Source organism: Myotis myotis, unplaced genomic scaffold, assembly GCF_014108235.1.
Source record: "Myotis myotis isolate mMyoMyo1 unplaced genomic scaffold, mMyoMyo1.p scaffold_m19_p_15, whole genome shotgun sequence".
NCBI lineage: Eukaryota > Metazoa > Chordata > Mammalia > Chiroptera > Vespertilionidae > Myotis > Myotis myotis.
Genome location: NW_023416319.1, coordinates 39,312,980 through 39,332,401, shown reverse-complemented (window position 1 = coordinate 39,332,401; position 19,422 = coordinate 39,312,980). Strand labels below are relative to the sequence as shown.

General features: G+C 39.4%; 1 protein-coding gene across 10 annotated transcripts in view; it reads left to right on the top strand.

Moving 5' to 3' along the window:
- Positions 1 to 478: 478 nt before the first annotated feature.
- HERC4 (HECT and RLD domain containing E3 ubiquitin protein ligase 4) overlaps positions 479 to 19,422 on the top strand; it is a 112,131-nt gene continuing 93,187 nt past the window's right edge. For 6 of the 10 annotated variants that reach the window (XM_036336879.1, XM_036336878.1, XM_036336882.1 and 3 more), the window contains exons 1-3: positions 480 to 837; positions 2,189 to 2,219; positions 2,659 to 2,963. In XM_036336879.1, the coding sequence (XP_036192772.1) occupies positions 2,738 to 2,963 (226 nt within the window). In that variant the 5' untranslated portion in view covers positions 480 to 837; positions 2,189 to 2,219; positions 2,659 to 2,737. Of the gene's footprint in view, positions 838 to 2,188; positions 2,220 to 2,658; positions 2,964 to 8,553; positions 8,687 to 19,422 lie in introns of those variants that run through there. The other 4 variants (XM_036336884.1, XM_036336875.1, XM_036336876.1 and 1 more) reach the window with 3 other exon arrangements.

Here is a 19,422-nt window from a genome sequence, read left to right as displayed (position 1 = left end):
TGCAGCAAGTGATGGCAGCCATCACTATTACCAGAAGCCTAAGTGGTGGTGCTGACATTTAATGCCATGGCCTCAGCCATGGCTATGAATATACCTGTCATCCTCAGATTAGCTCCGGCTGAAGCTGAGAGAGACAAGAAAAGGCTTCACGCGCCTTCATAACTCTGTTGTCTTTCATCTGCTACTTAAAATTCTCCTTGGGAAAAGACAGAATAAAATTATAGCCTGGAACCTATGAGCAGAAAAAGAGGGTTTCTTCACTAAAAGGCCCTCGTACACGCAGAAGCACACCTCCGACGGTCAACTTCGGTATCTGGCCCTTGGCTTCCAAGGCAAAAAAACCAGCTCACTGCGCAGGCGCGCGAGGCGCCGAGTCCGGGGAGGATTCCGGCGCAGGCGCGCGGGGCGGGAAGTGGGCGGGCCCGCACGCGTGCTCCGTGGCTCACTTCCGGCGGCCCCTCCCCCTCCCCTCCCACGCCTCTTCACTTCCCCCTCTCCCTTCTCCCATCCTCTCCCCGAACTCTCCCCACCCTTCGCGCTCTCCGCCCCGCTCGGCTCCAGCCCTTCCCCTCCCGCTCCATCCGGGGCGCTGACGGCTGTTTCTGGACTGGACATCGGCGGCGGCGGCTGTTCTAAGAGGAACCCGAGAAACTTTCCCAGGAGCCGGGAGGGGAGCCGCGAGCAGCGGCACCGACACCGGAGGAGCCCTGCATGGTGTTCGCCGCCACGGGTTAAAGGAGGAGGGTCCAGGCGCTGGAGACCTGCCTCAGCGGCCTCACTGTCTGGGGGGGCGCCGCCCTCCGCTGGCCGGAGCTTCCCCCTGCCTTGAGCGGTCGGGTGAGTCGTTGCCCGGGGCGGGGGGGTTCGGGCGTGTGTGACGGCGTTAGGAACGGGGCCGGCGGGGCCGGGCGGATACAGGCCGGCCGGGCGCCGGGTGCTTTCTCAGCGCTTCCTCGTGGTGGGGGGCGGGGAACGAGGGCAGGGTCGCGGCTCCCCGGCATGGGGCCCGGAATGTGGCACCTCGCGGGGGAAGGGCCCCTTCGGACCGAAGGCCGCCGAGGTGCCGAGCCGCGACCGCCGGTCCCTGCGACTTGTGCGGGCGGGCGGCTGCCGTAGTGAACTGAACTGGTCGGCCGGCGAGGCTGGGGGTGCGCAGACGGGTCCTCCCCCCTGGTCCCCCCGAAGTGGTCTGAGTGGACGGACGTTCAGGGAATACGATGGGAATGAAAACTGCTGCTCAGCCCCCTACCTGTTGCTGGCGGGAGGACGCCTTTCTTAGACCCCTTCAGACTTGGAAAAGAAAAGGATGGTTAAACCTCGTGCGCTGAAATCAAGGGGTATTTTTCTCTGTCCTCTCTTCTTAAAATTTAAAAAAAAAAATTTTTTTTCCCCCCGGGGGAAACAATGCAGAGCTCTCGGGAACGATCGAGTTCTGATGTTCCAAAAGAATGAGGTCCAACTTGTGTGAATGGATGGAGTCGTGGAATGGGACGGCGTGGGCACCGGCTTGCCCGAACGTCGGAAAGTTGGGTTTTGAAACTTCGCAGGTTCTGTGTAATAATGAATGTGGGTGACTGCCGCGAGCACCAGGCGGACTTCCTGTCATTGTGTTACTTACTCAGTGATGCGATGTCCTTTAAGGCCCGGGTGGCTGTAGGCGAACTGGACTCTGTTATCTGTGTCTTCACAAACGCAGAAATACTCCATGTGCTGGAAAGTTCGACCGATTTCGCCACCCAGCTATCAATGGCCCAGCCCCCATCCCTGTTTTTTGAAAGGTCGGCCGTGCTGGAGTTGCTTGCGGGTTGTTTTTTTTCCATCCTCATATAATGGTCTCGGAGGTATAGATAGATATTGATGGCCCAGGGGGAATGTTTTCCATTCGCGGTTACCACTCATTAATAGACAAATGTTGAATTTGGGGGAGAATCTCGATATTAAACTGCGTGTTTTCTTTTGTGAGTATTACAATTATGTCCATTGATTTAGTTTTAAAATTAAAGTTGTAGTGAGGTCGGAGTGTTACGATTTTTATTTTTGTAAGTATGATCTTTGGAGGCGATTGTCGTTAAGATCGCGGCCTGGCAAGAGAATAATTTTCTCTAGGGCCTCAACATTGGCATGAATAATTGGAAGTCGTGTAAATGGTGGGAAATTTAAAGTTTCCATTATTGGTTTTCTATTACAGATCAGAACTTCAGTTTTCTGTTGATGTGGAGGTAGGTATTAGAAGGTTTAATTATGCGGTGGCTTCAGGGAGATTTCAGGGTTTTATGTTTCTGAAGTTGGCTAAGTTTTTCACTGTAATTTCCTTGATTGTTGAGACAGTAGATGTCTTATTTCTTCCATTGAAATTATTTAAAGCAAAAAGGAGAAAAGGATTAATTTCATCAAGATATTTATAATATTTGTAGTAGAGTAAAAACGAAATATTTAAACTTTTACAGAGCTCATGGAGAGAGCTAAATGTTTCTATAGCAAATATTTTAAAAAATACAACTGATTGGTTTTTGAAACTGAATGATGCTTATATGTAGCATATTGTGAGATAGATTTAATATTTACTATGTAATAGTTATTGTAGCCTTGCAATTGAAAGAGCAACAATACATCATATTTCCTTTGAAGTCATCTTAACTTTTTTTTCTATCTCCTCAGCCATAGGGATACCTCCAACTTTCCAGTGTTTCAGAAGGGAGTTTTTTGTTGAAACTGGAAGACCTAAAGAATTACAAACATGTTATGCTGGGGAAATGCATCTTTTGGACAGCTAGGTTTGGGTGGAATTGATGAAGAAATTGTACTAGAGCCCAGAAAAAGTGACTTTTTTATAAACAAAAAAGTCCGAGATGTAGGATGTGGACTCAGGCATACTGTATTTGTTCTGGATGATGGAACAGTGTACACATGTGGATGCAATGATCTGGGACAGCTAGGTCATGAAAAATCCAGAAAGAAACCAGGTAAGTTGAAAATTCGTTTGTTATTTCTAATAATTATATCATTTAAGTTTGACATGTCAAATAGTTCTTCTAGTCCTAGACCCATATTTTTTGTCAAACTTTAAAAGCAAACCAGGATTTAAATATATCCTTTATATTTACATACTCCTAAGTACTTTATATTGTGGTTTCCTTTTTTAACTCCTACTGTTATAAAACCTTACTGTATGAAGCCTTGTTTCAGAAAATAATTATGGTGATGTAAACAAATAGAGTAAAATCATTGTTTACATTGCCTACATTGTTTAGGTATATTTGATATAGAGTATATAGTATGCAGGTCTTTTTTACCAAGTACTGTTCAGCGACCTCTGGCAGATTTTAAATGCATAACTTTGTGTTGTTTTTCATACATTAGAAAGAAAAATATTAATATGAAAGCATTTTACTTTCCTAATATATATAATGCTTCTATTTTTCTCCCTGTTGTAGCATTTTAAATAACATCTTTTATTCTCCTCTAGCACCACTAGCTGTTAAAGGTTTTGTGATTCTGAGATGTCCTGATTTTGTAGTAGCTATACAAGCAAGTTTTAAAATAATTGCAGGGTAATGAGAATTTTGAGGTCATATTTTATTCTGTTTTCCTGGCTATAGATATTTTAAAATCAAGTATTACCACACTTAGAAATATCATTGTTATGTGAGTTTTTTGCTTTAATTATAATAACTAAAAATTAACTCTTAAGGTGGTAAATTCAGATAAAACTTCAGCTGTATTTAGTTTCTTTTAACTTCAGCAATATGGCACTTAAGTATATTTTCTGTGGCAGTGTTTTTCTTTACAACTTCTTTAAGAGGTTTCTAGTGTTAGTTTACTTTGGAGAGGTTAATGTAGGTATATTAAAGCATTAAATTAAGGCATATTATTCCTCTTTTATACCATCTTACCACCATGCCAAACTTCGCTCTTCTACTTGTAAATGCTGTATGGTTTTCATCCTTCCTTGTTAGAGTCTTAATCTCTTTTCTTCTGCCTTAATTTGTAATATAATCATTTTGGATGAATGGTAGTGATGCTTAATACAGTAGGTTTAATTATTGCAGAACTCAAGGTAAATGGCAGCTTTCTTGTATGTATTTTATCTCATTAAGAATATTTTATGGAATCATCAGATTTTCATAATTAGGCATGGAAGTTATGTTGGTAGATGTGAATGGTAATTTACTGATAAGTATTTATCACTGCTAGTGGCAGATAAATCCTTTACATTTTGCCTAGCTTGGAATGCTGCCTCAGGTTGAGATTTTTCATAGTATGGGGCTATTGCTATTATATTTAACATGCCCCACAGAAATAACTAAACATATCTCTGTATTGCTTTAGTAATTTCGGAGAGGCTACAAAGGCAAGTAGAAAGTACAAAGCCAGCACATAGAAATCGCCAGTATAGTTGCTGAAATTTACTATGCTTTAAAATTTGTAAATGTTAATTGAACAGACACCTGTTCTGTGTCTAGGACAGGGGTAGATACTGCACAAATAATATAATGATTATATTGCCTGGAACAGCTTTTAACTCTATAGGTAAGATTCTGAGAAACTTAACTAGCTAGAAGCTTCTTTGTGGTCATGCTGACATTGTGATGATTGCATTGTGACATTTATATCAATCACCCTATTGATTCATCCTGGAAGCATTATTTGGTAATAAGAGTTTGGGAGGGTGGGTTTACCTAATATATGATATCTCTTTAGGATTGCCTCATTGTCCAGGGTACATCATATGCTATAGAGAAATAAAAGGCATAAACTTTGTCTTGAAAAATTTAGAGCCTGGGCTGGGAGTTAAGGCACGTATAAATGAAATAACTGGAGAGAATTAAAATTTGACATGATGTGATACCTACTTTGAGTCTAGGAAATTTAAATGATGGGAAATGTCATTGTGGGATAGAATTAAAGATTTCTGGAAGACAATGAAGTCTTAAGTTCAATTCAATCATTGATCACATAAATAGCCAGAAAAGAAATCTGGGGCTTAAAATAACAGTTTTTTAAGGGCGGGATCCTAATTCTGAGAAAAGCTTTTTATTACCAGAAGTTCAGTTTCAATGATATATTGAAGTGTACCTAGGTTACAGAGGTAAGAGAAAGTAAAAGTCAAAGAAAGGTGGTAGGGACTCTGGTAGGGACTTTTTAAAATTTTTATTGTTTTTATTGATTTTAGAGATAGAGGAAGGGATAGAGAGAGAGAGAAATATCAATTGGCTGCCTCCTGCACACCCCCACTGGGGATTGAGCCCGAAACCCGGGCTTGTGCCCTGACCAGAATCGAACCCAGGACCTACGTATTGGTTCATGGGTCGATGCTCAACCACTGAGCCACATGGGATGGGCTGATAGGGACTTTTAACCTCAGTTTTGATTTAAGGTGCTTGAGAGGAAAATTTGAATGTGTTTAACTAAAATTATTTCCCTTTGGAATAATTTCTTAAACATTTAAATGTGTGCCGTCTCCAGCCCTTTTTAAAATTTGTGAGTTTGAGGACTGAATTAGAACATAAGTTCTTATTTAATTGGTTTTAAAGTCTTCTGGTAATAGAGTGAGTCTGGTTGAATTTCTAGGACCATGTTATAAATTATAAACATAGTAATTCTCTTCATCAGGGCTTTAAACGTGTGGAGGGAGCTAAGAATTGTGTGTTGTATTTTTACAGAGGCTGGCTTTGTAACCATACTAAGTATTCTATAATAACGAATAAAGTGGCTTCATTCATTAAGGATAAGCTATTGTTGAGAATCTGATAACCAACTGGAGGACTCGGCCTTACAGTGTAGCTAAATGGAATTGATCTATAGCCTATGGGGAGAGGTTTCCATTCATACTTTTTAGAAACCACAGAGGAAGTTTTCACTGATTTTCCTTGTATACCAAGAGTGTAGATTATGCCCATGGTTCAACAACTTTCTCTTTTTTATGTATACCCTTTGCTATCACTACTAGCTCTTTCTCATTTATTCCTTAGAAGTGAACATCTATTTCACTTTCAAGTAGAGTCAAGCCTTGGTTCTTGAAATTTCCCATCTTGAACAGTTCAGTTCTCTACCAAGTTATTCACGGAAAGAAATGTCTCAGTTATCGAACAAAATTTTGATTCTCAACCTCACAACTCTTTCATGCTGATAAGTCAGCATGACAAAAAGCATCTCAGACCACAAAGGAGAGAATGCACCAATACAAGTCAGTTACAGCTAAACCTTACCTTGTTAACGTCTCAGGAAATTGTGCTGGAATATTATTTTGGGGTGGGTGTGTGTGTGTGTGTTTCCTTGTTTGCTTTTTGTTACTGTTTTTTGCTCTGGTTGCTGGGGAAATGCACAGATTAGCACAATTTTAAAATATAAAGGAGCCATCAAGAGTGCTAATGTTGTTAAGGATGTGAAAGATACAATGATTACAGGCAATTGAAAAACTGTTGTTGTTTTGGATAAACAAAAGACAGTTAAGCCAGTGACAGCATTTTGGAGGCAGTGATATGTAAAGATGCTGCATGCCGACTTCCTGAAAGATACCCCTAGAAGAAGTGCTGAAAGTGATTTGTTTAAGGCTACTACGGGTGGTTTGATAAAAAAGAAGTGTTTGTTTATACATTAAACAGTACATTAGACATGCACTGTTTGTAAGAAAAGTTAAAACGGAATCATTTGGAGGTCTGGAATGAATTAATTCAATTTACATTATTTTTAATGGGGAAAAAATGATTCAGTTTTCAAACAGATCGCTTCTCGAACACCCTTCTGGAATGAATTAAGTTCGAGAATCGAGGTCCCACTGTATGTATTTTTCTTTCATAAGAATTATTTTTAACTTTTTAATTTTTTTAGCTAATGGCTCTCAGTTTCTTAATTCATAGCTAACAAGTAAATATGTTACACTTCAAAGTGCTAGACCCGTGGTGGGCAAACTGTAGCTCGTGAGCCACATGTGGCTCTTGGCCCTTTGAGTGTGGCTCTTCCTAAGCCTTGGGAGTACCCTAATTAAGTTAATAACAAACAATGTACCTACCTATATAGTTTAAGTTTAAAAAATTTGGTTCTCAAAAGAAATTTCAATTGTACTGTTGATATTTGGCTCTGTTACTAATGAGTTTGCCGACCACTGTAGACCAGTGCAGCTAAATTAATTATTTTATTTTTATCTTTCCAAATTCACGTCTAAAGATTTAAAAATAACATAGGAAGTGTACTTTTCCTAACAAGATCATTAACTCACTATATATCAAATCATAGGTAAAATTTGGTGGCTGTTTTGTACATGTGTTTTCATTTGTTTCATGTAATATGTTTTACACATGTATTTCCATTTGTTTCTTGTAATATGTTTTGCACATGTATTTCTATTTCATGTAAGAAACAATACTAAACTATTTTGTGACCATAATTTGTAAATAATGTGATACAGTTCTGTTAAAAGGTGACGTTTTGATAGCTTTTTATGGTTTGTAAAATTCATTCAAGTAGATTATCTCATTTAATCCTTACAACAGTCTTGTATGGTAGCCGGGGCAGGCTTTATGGTCCCCATTTTACATGAGGAAACTGAAGTTAAAAGATTAAGAGACTAACCATCACTAGGCTAGCAAATAAGAGAACATTCCAAATTCAAAGAGAAGCGATTTTAGGAACAATAAAGAAGGTTGAGAGTTCTATTTTAAAGATATAATATTGCACCAACATTAACTAAAATTTTAAATGTGTATGTTTTATTCTTGAAATAAAGGCTAACTTGATTAGCAAAGCTAGCAAAGTTTGGAATAGTATAAAACTTACTGTAGCTTGTGCTCAACTCTCTACAGAAGATGTAAAAATTATAAGCATTGATTCTGTTTCCTGTAGCCCAAAGTGGTAATTTCTTTCTTTTAAAAAAATTATATTTTTAATGATTTCAGAGAGAAAGGGGGCAGGAGAGAGAAACATCAATGATGAGAGAGAATCATTGATCAGCTGCCTCCTGCACGCCCCCTACTGGGGATTGAGCCTGCAACCTGGGCGCGTACCCTGACTGGGAATTGAATCCTGACTTCTTGGTTCATGGGTTGATGCTCAGGCAGTGAGCTGGCTGGCCTCATTTCTACTGTTCGGTCATTCCAATAAAGTATTTTGTTTACGTGGCAGTAATTACGTGGCTTGCCTTTCTTGCTTCATTTTCTGACCTGCTCTCCTTGTTCATAAAACATAAATCTATTAATGAACTGCTTAAAATATCATTGTAATTTAAAAGGTAATATAAGAAAATAAATGTATAAGTGTGGAAAATAAAATTATTCACTTAAGAGTGGATTAAAAGTACTAAATTATTCCACATATTTCTTATTGAACCAAAGCATGTAATACCAGAGCAGCTCATTATGTTTTATAACTCCTAATTTTAACTGTACCTTCTGAGGAAGTGAAAGATAATGGATGATATATGGAGGCTTGCTTTGGACACTTTGAGAAAGGTTAGTGCCCAAGAATCACAGTGTTCAAGAATAGGAACAAAAAAATCATAATGCAAACAGATGACTACTGTTAGAGAGATGTATAATAATACTTTACTTTGTGTAGGACCCTACATCTGAGGAATTTCAAGAGCATTACACAATAACTCATGGTTCCTTTCAAAATGCTTGTGACACAATTTGCAAGAATTATCCTCATCTTAGGGGATAAATTTACGGAGAAATGGCAGCACAAGTTGGTAAGTAACTTGTCAAAACAGCAGGTGACTGGTGAACAACTATAAATTAAATCTAAAAATTTAAGTCTACCAGTCTCCTACCTTATTCACTAAATTGTGCTTATGTTTAGAATTATTTATAGTTTGTATCTTTTATTTGAGGCAGATGAAATACTAATGCACAGATTGTTTCCTTGCCATTCTATTTGATGGCTTTTTGAAATCGTTATTTTACCAAGATCTTGCATTGTGATACCACTTTGGTATTATACCCTGTGTGGTATGAAGAATATTTAAACAAATGAACAAAAACCTATCATTGTACTCCCCAGTCTTTTCTCTCCTTTGTTATATATCATATTCTATATCCCTTTGTTGTCTAATGCTATGCTGTGCTACTATCCAAGGCCCAGTCGATTGATTTGGTGGCGAATATTGGAGCTTGGATTAGTTATGTTGTATCAAGTCTGCCATGTATCTCTCTGTAGGATGCATTGGTTTGGTAAATGCTTTATAGAATCTTAACCCACAGAGAAGACAATAATAGCAATAGTTGTCTAATCTGAGCAATTTAACAAGTACAGACTTTTTAAAAGGACTTGGAAGTGATGATTTTTCTCTGCATTTGGTATATTAGTGTTTTTATCTGATTGGAAGTGAGCCATATACTTTCCTTGAAAGAACCAGGAGTATGGTTGATTTCATTTCTACAGTTTAGGCATTTATTAAAGATTTTTGTTGCAGATGACAGCATTGGTGGTCTAGTTTCTGTCATCTCTTTAGTAAATATTCTTAGGGCTCCATGTCCCTAATATGACATACAAAGGTAGCACTATTGAAGATAATTTTTTACAAACTCCTTGCATTTTTAAAATTGCTTTGAATAAATCAAGTTTTACTTCATAGATATTTATTTTTCCTAGGCTATAAAGCATATCAGGTACTTTGAGATACCTATTAAAACCTAATAGAAGAAATGTATTCAAACATTGTTATAAGGATTTTGGGGGCTAGGATTGCCCCCAAAATTTAGTAAGTAGAAAAGTGGGGAGCATTAGTGAAGAGACTGAATCAGCGAGCCCATGGTTTGATTCCTTTCAACTTCTATAAATATTTTTCCCAGGCTGATGCAGTTTACAAGGCAGTAATTATTTTTTTATCTTAATGAATTGTGGCAACTATATGCAAGAAAAATCTGTGCTATTTACAATTGTATTGTTGGAATTATTTTTTTAAAAGAAGAATTTCTTAACTTTTGGTGGCTCAGTCTTAAAACCATATTTTATTTACCTGAAATTACTTTAGCTTTTCTTGGCCATAGGAAAACATTTTAGAATTCTTTAGTAATGTGTTTTTCACATTATTTTTAAACTAGAGGCCCAGTGCACGACAGTTGTTCGGGGGGGGGGAGGGGGGGGCCCTGAGCCCAGCCTGCACCCTAAGCCGGCAGTCGACATCCCCTGAGGGGTCCTTAGTGCTGCCGTGGAGGCGGGAGAGGCTCCCACCGCTGCAGTTGCCAGCCATTAGCCTGGCTTCTGAGTGAGTGGCCCTTCCCATGTAGGGACGCACTGACAACCAGGGGGCAGCTTCTGCATTGAGCTTCTGACCCCTGGTGGTCAGTGCGCATCATAACAATCAATTGTTCTGCGGTTTGGTCGAATTGCATATTAGCCTTTTATTATATAGGACTAGAGGCCCAGTGCACAAATTCGTGCACTGGTGGTGGTGGTGGTGGTGGGGGGGGCATGGCCTGCAGGGATCAGCCCACTGTGGGGATAAGGGGGGGATGGCGTTCTCTCTTCTTGCAACCAGCGCATAGAGAGAGAACTCGGGGGTTGATGAAATCTTGAATAGAATGGGACAAGGTTAAGGAAAATTGAATAAAACAAGACTGAGACAGAACTAGAGGAAAGCTGGGACCAGGTGTGGCGCCTGCTCTCTGATAGATGAACAGGGCCCAGAGCCAGCACAGCAACCTTTATTTATAGCCAAATACCAGGAAGTTTTACTAAGGTTAAGTAAAAGGGGGAATGCGTGCATTCTTGTAGCTTCCTCGTAAATAGTCACCTCTGGGTGGGTCCGAATCACATTCATTCCTGGTGCTTGACTGGATTTAGATAAGAACCCATTTCCTGGTACCTGGCTTTGAAGGTCAACTGAGGCATTCCCACCTCTTAGCTGGATATACCCCCAAGATAGGCTCTGCCTTCATCATGGGTTCAGTCGACATGAATTTAAAAGAAAGCCAGCGCCTTCCCTGGCAGGGGGCCTTCCACATGGGAGCACTGCTCATCCTGGTCAGCCGAGTGGCGCTACCACTGTGGGAGCGCAGACCACCAGGGGGCAGCTCCTGCATTGAGCGTCTGCCCCCTGGTAGTCAGTGTGCTTCACAGTGACTTGTCATTCTGGTCGTTCTGCCATTTGGTCACTGGGCTTATATATATATATACTAGAGGCCCGGTGCACAAAAATTTGTGCACTTGGAGGAGGGGAGGTTCCTCAGCCCAGCCTGTGCCCTCTCGAAGTCTGGGACCCCTCAGGGGATGACCACCTGCTGGCTTAGGCCTGCTCCCCGTGGGGATTGGGCCTAAGCTGGCAATCAGACATCCCTCTGGCAGCCCAGCAGCCCTCGGGGGATGTCCACTTCCCAGCGGGGAGCAGACCTAAGCTGCAGTCAGACATCCTTAGTGCTGCTGAGGAGGCAGGAGAGGCTCCCACCACCACCGCTGTATTGGCAGCCATCAGCCTGGCTTGTGGCTGAGCAGAGCTCCCCACTGTGAGAGCGCACTGACCACCAGAGGGCAGCTTCTGCATTGAGTGTCTGCCCCCTGGTGGTCAGTGTGTGTCATAGTGACCAGTCATTCCCAGTCTTTCTGCTGTTAGGGTCAGTTTGCATATTACCCTTTTACTATATAGGATAGAGGCCTGGTGCACGGGTGGGAGCCGGCTGGTTTGTCCTGAAGGGTGTCCCGGATCAGGGTGGGGGTCCTGCTTGGGTGCCTGGCCAGCCTGGGTGAGGGGCTGATGGCTGTTTGCAGCTGGTCAAACACCCTTCAGGGTGGGTGTCTCCACTGGGGTTCCTGGCCAGTCTGGGTGAGGGGCTGAGGTCTGTTTTCAGGCTGGCGGGTGACTGAAGCTCCCAATTGCTCCTTTTTTTTCTTTTTTTTTTTTTAATTCTGGGCCAGCATTAGCTCTGACTCCAGCTCTGAGGCCTCAGCTGCTGAAAGCAGGTATCTGGTTTGTTTGGGTTCTATAATCAAAACACTGTATCAACTCCAGCTCTGAGATCCCGGCAGGCTGAAAGCAGTTTTCTGGGGTTTTGTTTAGCTTCTATATTTGTAACAATGTTTCAAACTGCAAGCTCAGAGGCCGGCAAGGCATGCGGGGAACGTTGGTTTCCTCCGTCACTGAAGCAAGCAAGCCTCATGTTAGCTTCAAGCTGCCTGGCTGCCAGCCGCCATCTTGGCTGGCAATTAATTTGCATATCTCGCTGATTAGCCAATGGGAAGGGTAGCGGACGTACGCTAATTACCATGTTTCTCTTTTATTAGATAGGATTACATATTCTTAGTAGAAAATTTGGGAAGTAAGGGAAGTAAAATTCAATCATCATGCCATCATGAATAGATAAATACTGTTGTCCATTTGACATTTTTTATATACTCATAAATGTTTCTGATTAAAGTAGGAATATGTTCTAGTATCTCAAAAATTTTCCCCCAGTAATAATTTAATAATAATTAGAATTTCTCCCATGTTTTTAAATGTTTAGGGATATTGCTAATGATAATTCAACATTTCATCATTTAAATGTACCAAAATTTATTTGTTGTATTTTTTTTAATTTCCAGACTTTTGTTATAAGGAATGCTACCATGAATATATACATAAATTTAGTTTTATTTGCATCTCTATTTCTTTAGGAAAAAGAACATTTTTAATTTTAGCAAATGTAGTAGAAGCAATGTCTAAATTTATTTAAAAATTTTAAGCACCCTTGTGCTTCGCTTTACAAAGTTGATAAGCCCAGAAGATATTTATTTTCAAACAAATGTTTTAAAAATGTATTCATTTGACAAATTTTTTAGTATAACATGATAAATACAACTTAAAGATTTAGAAGGGAAGATAAAACAAGTGCACAAATAAATAGAAATACATACAAATATAAAGTGTACTAACTCTTGCAAGATGCATAGATAATGCTATGTAAAGAGGTGGATATTGTAAGTAACCATTTGGGATGGAGTGGATCTAGGTGAGTTTCTATAGGAAAGATAGCATATGAACTGGAAGGATATAGTATTTCAATGAGGAAAGATTGAAGAAGAGTGTTCTATAGATAAAGCAGCTCAGATCGCCAAATTTGAATTACCTGAAATATCTGAAAATAGTGACCAGGAAGGTTAGAAAGGTAAAATTGAGGTCAGATTATAGAATTAATCAAATTGGGGAGCTTGGATTTAATTTGATGGATATCCAGTGATAGTTTGTAATAGGAATCATCAGGTTTTATAAAGGAGGGGAGAGAATCATTTATGCCTTATCCATAAGTCTTAAAACCACCCTGAAAAGTACATATTAGCTTAGATTTATAGGTGAAGGAAATACAATTTCATGAGGTTAAATGAATTGCCCAAAGTCTAAATTAATAAAATAAACGTACTCTCAGTTGTACCTGGGGAAAATAAACAAATATAAATAAATAAAGCAATCCTAGAAATTGACAAGATAAAGAGACAACAATCCAGCAGCAAAATGGGCAAAAGATATGGATAGGCATTAACAGAAAAGGGAATAAATACAAATGGCTCTGAAACAAATGCATTCTCTTCAACTTCATGCATACTAAGAGAAATGCAGGAAACTGCAATGAGGTATCATTTTTTTTCACATATCAGGTTAACAAAAAATTTTAAGTTTGATAATATACTCTGTATGGTGAGGCTGTCAGTAAATAAGTTTTCATAGGTTATTAGTATAAATTGATAAATTTGTATGAGGGTATTTTGCCAGCATATGTCAGAATTACAAATGCACATACCCTTTCTCCCAAAAGTCCAAGAATATAACTCTTGCTCTGATAGCTACATTTGTATATGTACAAAAACGACATTAACTGCAGCATTGTTTATAATAGCAAAACATTAGAAGTGATCAGATGACTATTGAGAACTGGTAAAATAAATTATGGTCTATTCAGTCAATGTAAAGTAAGGCTATGTAATTGTGAAAAGAATGAAGGTGTTCTTTTTGTACCAAAATGGGAAGATCTCCAAGATACATTAAGTAAAAGGCAAGGTTTAGAACATTGTATAGAAAGATGTATTTTGGATTAGCATATATATTTATATATACATATGTATTATACATTTCTTTCCTTATTAATATGTAAAAATACCTGGAAGGGTACATACAACTAATAACAGTAGTTACTCTTAGTGCAGAGGTAGGACAATGGATGAGAACTCTGTTGGTGAGGAAGTGGATGGTAGACACAGATTGTCTCTCAGCATATTTAAAGGGTAGGCTCTGGAAATAGAATGCTTTTATGCATATCCTGGCTCTGTTACTTTTTAGCTGTGTTATCTTGAGCACATTGCTTAGTCACTCTGTGCCCGTGTTTTCTTCTATAAAATTAATCTTGCCAAACTCCTAGGGTGGTTGTAAGGATGAAATGAGATAACACTTGAAGTGCAAAGAACAATGCCTGGCATGTGATGAGTGCTCAATAAATGTTTGCTTAAGAGAAGAAAGCTGTTAATATTACAATGGGAATTTAATTTTAGATGTGACTTACACTGAAATGGGTGATAGGCTGTTTGCATATTTGCCTTCAGATAGATACCATATTTTTCCATGTATAAGACCACTTTTCCAACCCCAAATTAAGAAATCAATATTTTAAACATAGAACAAAACACATTTTTATTTAGTAATTACCACAGGTAATGTTTACATACCAGTACTATGATATTATGCAGCATATCACTTTATTCAGCTTCTGGTGCATCACTGCTCTCTTCTTCATCACTATTAGTTCCAGACATATCAATTTCTTCAACTTCTATTGTATCACTGCTGTCTTCTGAGTCACTGTCTATATATGTGAGATCATCCTCATAAACCAGTGACATTTTCTGAGCTAACATTGTTGTGTTCTCATGGCCAGCCCTTCTCTTTTCATGAAATTAAAGCACTATTTTGCCTTTCCTGTAAAATCAACAATGTTCATTTTGCTTGCAAACATTCTTGCCTGACATTGAATAGGCTTGGTCGACACACATAAGCCACTCTGGTGCTGCTCCATAATCTAAATCTTAAGCCTTTGCTCCAAGTTTGCCCATTTTCCTGGTTTTCCTCTTAAGCCCTTCTTTTTTGGCATTTTTTTTTTATATATATTTTTATTGATTTTTTACAGAGAAGAAGGGAGAGAGATAGTTAGAAACATCGATGAGAGAGAAACATCGACCAGCTGCCTCCTGCACACTCCCCACTGGGGATGTGCCCGCAACCAAGGTACATGTCCCTGACCAGAATCGAACCTGGGACCCTTCAGTCCGCAGGCCGACGCTCTATCCACCGAGCCAAACTGGTTTTGGCTTTTTGGCATCTTAATGAGTTGTTCTTCCTGTTTTCTCCACTGTTTGATCAGATGCTCAGTGGGAGGAGGTCCAAATTGTCTCTCTGCAGCTCTGTTTCCATGCTTTTTTGCATAGCTGATTACATTCAGTTTGAATTTTGCAGAGTAAGACAGTTGCTTACTGGTATTTGTCTTTTTATTTTTTGACATCTTTATGGGCTCAGAAAGCTCTGTTCCCTGTTGCATCTGTGCACTCTCCACCTCCACTTCCAATTACGGTATAAGGCTCATGATTGGAGGAAGCCTCTTTAACAAGGTATGGGCAGCTACGCACCTGCATGGCTCCCTCCTTGGCTGACTTCCATGTATAAGATGCCCCTTGATTTTCAGTCTAAGGATTTTAGGAAAAAATAGCATCTTATACACGGAAAAATACGGTAATACATATCTTTTCATTTAGAACTGAAATTCAAGTATTAATTCCAAAAAAATGAGTGTCTTCCTACTCTGTCCCATACATTATGCTAAGCTTGAAAGTACTTCTTTAACTTCAGTATTCAATTATTATGTTAAAATTGTTGGAGCTCATATTAAAAAATGTGCCAAAATATCAAAAAAATGTATGTTTGTGATGCTTAGAGGTAATGCTATATTTGAGCAAGATATAAAATGAATTGGATTTCTTTAAAGATACAGAAAAATAAAGGAATTAAAGTCCCCTTTTTTTGTTCCTTGGAGAAGCACATAAATAATGGAAGTTAGACATCATTTATTTTCAAAGGTTTATTTAATGATGAATAATTGGAAGATGTTTTAATCTACTCAGGTTGCTATAACAAAATTACTATAGTTTTGGTGGCTTGACTAACCAACATACACTGAGTGGCCAGATTATTATGACCACCTGACATTTGTAGGCAAATTAGCTGTAATTTCGTGCTGAAGTTGCTAGAGGGCCAGACCATTATAAATAGGGAAGCAGGTTGTTTACCACGACAGTAGAAATGATTTTTTTCTGAAGATATGGGTGAACAATGCAATTTAACAGCCTTTGAACATGGGGTGTGTGTGTGTGTGTGTGTGTGTGTGTGTGTGTATCCCTTTGCACGAAGATTTGCACAATAGGCCTTTCTTCCCCTGGCTGCCGGCACCGGTTTTCCTCTGGCACCCGGGACCCAGGCCTTTGGTCCAGCCACAGGGGAGAAGCCAAGCCTCTTCAGTCTTCGCTCCGCACCTGCAAATTAACCGCCATCTTTGTTGGGTTAATTTGCATAGTCGCTCTTATTGGCTGGTTGGTGTTACGGAGTGACACCAATTTGCATGTTTCTCTTTTATTCGTGTACACACACACACACACACACACACACACACTGGCCAGATTATTATGACCACCCGACGTTTGTAGGCAAATTAGCTATAATTTCACGCGGAAGTTGCTAGAGGGCCAGACCATTATAAACGTCTAAATAGCACAACATACCTAAGCATCACTGCTGATCAAGTTCATCCTATCATGTTGATGGCGTATCCCAATGGAGATGGCTTCTTCCAACAAGACAATGCACCATGCCACGGTGCTCGTATTGTGCAGGAGTGGTTTCAAGAACATGAGGGAGACTTTACCTTGCTTAGGTGGCCCCCACAATCACCAGATCTCAATCCAATTGAGCATTTGTGGGACGAAGCTAAAAGAGCCATCAGGCAGCTGGTTCCACAACCATGAGATCTCACAGAACTGGACAGTGCTATTCATCAAGCATGGTGTCAGATTCCTCGCATCACCTTTCCACATCTTCTGGAGTCAATGCCAAGAAGAATTGCTGCAGTATTGAAGGCAAAAGGTGGCCCAACGACGTACTGATGGGGTGGTCATAATAATCTGGCCGCTTAGTATATATTTCTCACAATACTTGAGACTGGGGAGTCCAAGATCAAGGTACTAGCAGATTTGGTGTCTGGGTAGCACTTCACTTCCTGTTCATAGAAAGCCATCTTCTCATTGTGCCTTCATTTGGCAGAAGAGCTGAGGGAAAGGGCACCAATCTCGTTCATGAGAGCTCTATCATGACCTAATCACCCCAAAGGCTTACGACATACTATCTATCACTTTGTAGGGTTATGAATTTTGAATTTGGAGAGGGCACAGGTATTTAGTTCATATCAGAAGGTATATTTTGTGTACTGTATGTGGAGGAACATAGGCACTTAAATAAATTATAGTTATTCACACTTTAAAATTCTGCCCCGCCCAAAAAGTAAGCAGACCTTTAAATTAAAAATAAATGCATTTGATTGCATCTCTCTTTTTTTATAGTTGTAACTATTTTAACAGCAATGCCAAATTTTTTTGCTTAGTATATAAGTATGTTAATAAACGGGGCATCTGTTTACAAGGTGCTTAACTATGGGAGAAATTTATATACATGAACTGATAAAATGTAGAGAACAAAAGAACATTTTAAATGGAAACCATTGTATTATAAGTTAGCTATCTCCATCTCTAAAATAAACTGAGGAAACAACTCCTCGTCCTTGTTTATTAATGCTTCTTGAATTCCCTCAGATTCACCTTAGGATCTGCTTTCTAACCCATAGCACCAACATTGATTCGGTTGCCAAATCTTATGGTTCTTTCCTTAGTAACTCTCACATTTCCTTTCCTTTGCAAATGGCTAAATGCGTGACCTTCAGCTAGTTGCTTTAAATTATTAGGGCCAATAGTTTTTTGCTATCTCAATCTAACATTTATTTTTATCTTAATTAGATCATTACTGGTTTATGTAAAAACTGGCAAAAAGTTTTTAACTGATGTTTTTGTTCCAATTCAGCCTTCCTATTAATTTAGGATTAATCTTTCTAAGGCATATTTCCATTTCTGTTGAATTTGCCCAGCTGAAGTACTATCTCCTACATCTCCCTGGATACCGTTGTAAGAACTCAAATTGCATATTTTTGTGTAACGAAGGACAGTTACCTGGCATTCAGTAAATAAGTTGCTTGGCTGTCTATTTTATATGATTGTTTAGATAAAAATCTTCTTTACCATGCTAGAGAGTAGAAGCCTTACTTTAGTATAGATCTTTGTCACTGTGGTGACTACACTATGGTACACACAGAAGGAATATGAGTTTATTGAATGCACACATGGTCAATGTATTTTATTGGATATGCTATAGGAAAGGAAGAAAATTATACATAGACTCTTGTTTCAATGAACTTGGTGGCCATAAGCTACATTATAACAGAAAATTTAAAATTTGAAACTGTTCTAAAAATGTACATGTTGGATATGATATATCAAAGTTGGTGTGAGCATAAGAGGAAGCAAGAATGAGGATTGAAAGAAATTTATTATACTCAGATCTCAGAGAGAGGGGTCACTGTATGCCACACACAGATACAGGGGAAGACATCAGGGTAGTCAGGAGGCAGAGAACAAGAGCACAGGTTATGACATTTATTTGGGTTTCCCAGGGAAAGGCAAGACTGGGCAGAATAACAGTTTAGGATTGGCTAGTTTAATTCCTCCAGGCTTTGGGCTATAAGGTTGGTTTCTAGTTTCCTACTACCTGGCCTGGGATGATTTATGGTATGGGAAATACTAGCTTGGTGTGTGAGAGTTAGATAAGGATTTAGTTGGTGTTATAAACTCTGGATTAGCTGGTTTTTTGCATATGAAAAGCATGCTAGTAGGCAAGTAGTTCTCTTTAGGAATTTGTCCTGAAGGGACTGTTGCTTGCTCTGTAAGCCCCCTCACCTCCCACGTCAGAGCATCAAGAATACAGAAAATAAGAACATATGTTCATATAATTGGCCCTGTGATGAATGGATACCAAATATATGAATAATCTAAACACACACACACACACATACACACACACAACAGAACAAAACCTCTGCTAGTGTACTTTGATGGTTCTTGCTTAAAAAGAAATTGAAGTAAAGCAACTATATGACATATTTATGTTGGAATCTTTGTATTTCAAGACCTCCTTTTCTCTTCAGAGCAATTTCAACAGTTCCTAAACATCCAGAAAGGGCTTTTCTTTCTTTCTTTTTAAATATATTTTTTAATTGATTTTTTTACAGAGAGGAAGGGAGAAGGATAGAGTTAGAAACATCGATGAGAGAGAAACATCAATCAGCTGCCTCCTGCACACCTCCTACTGGGGAT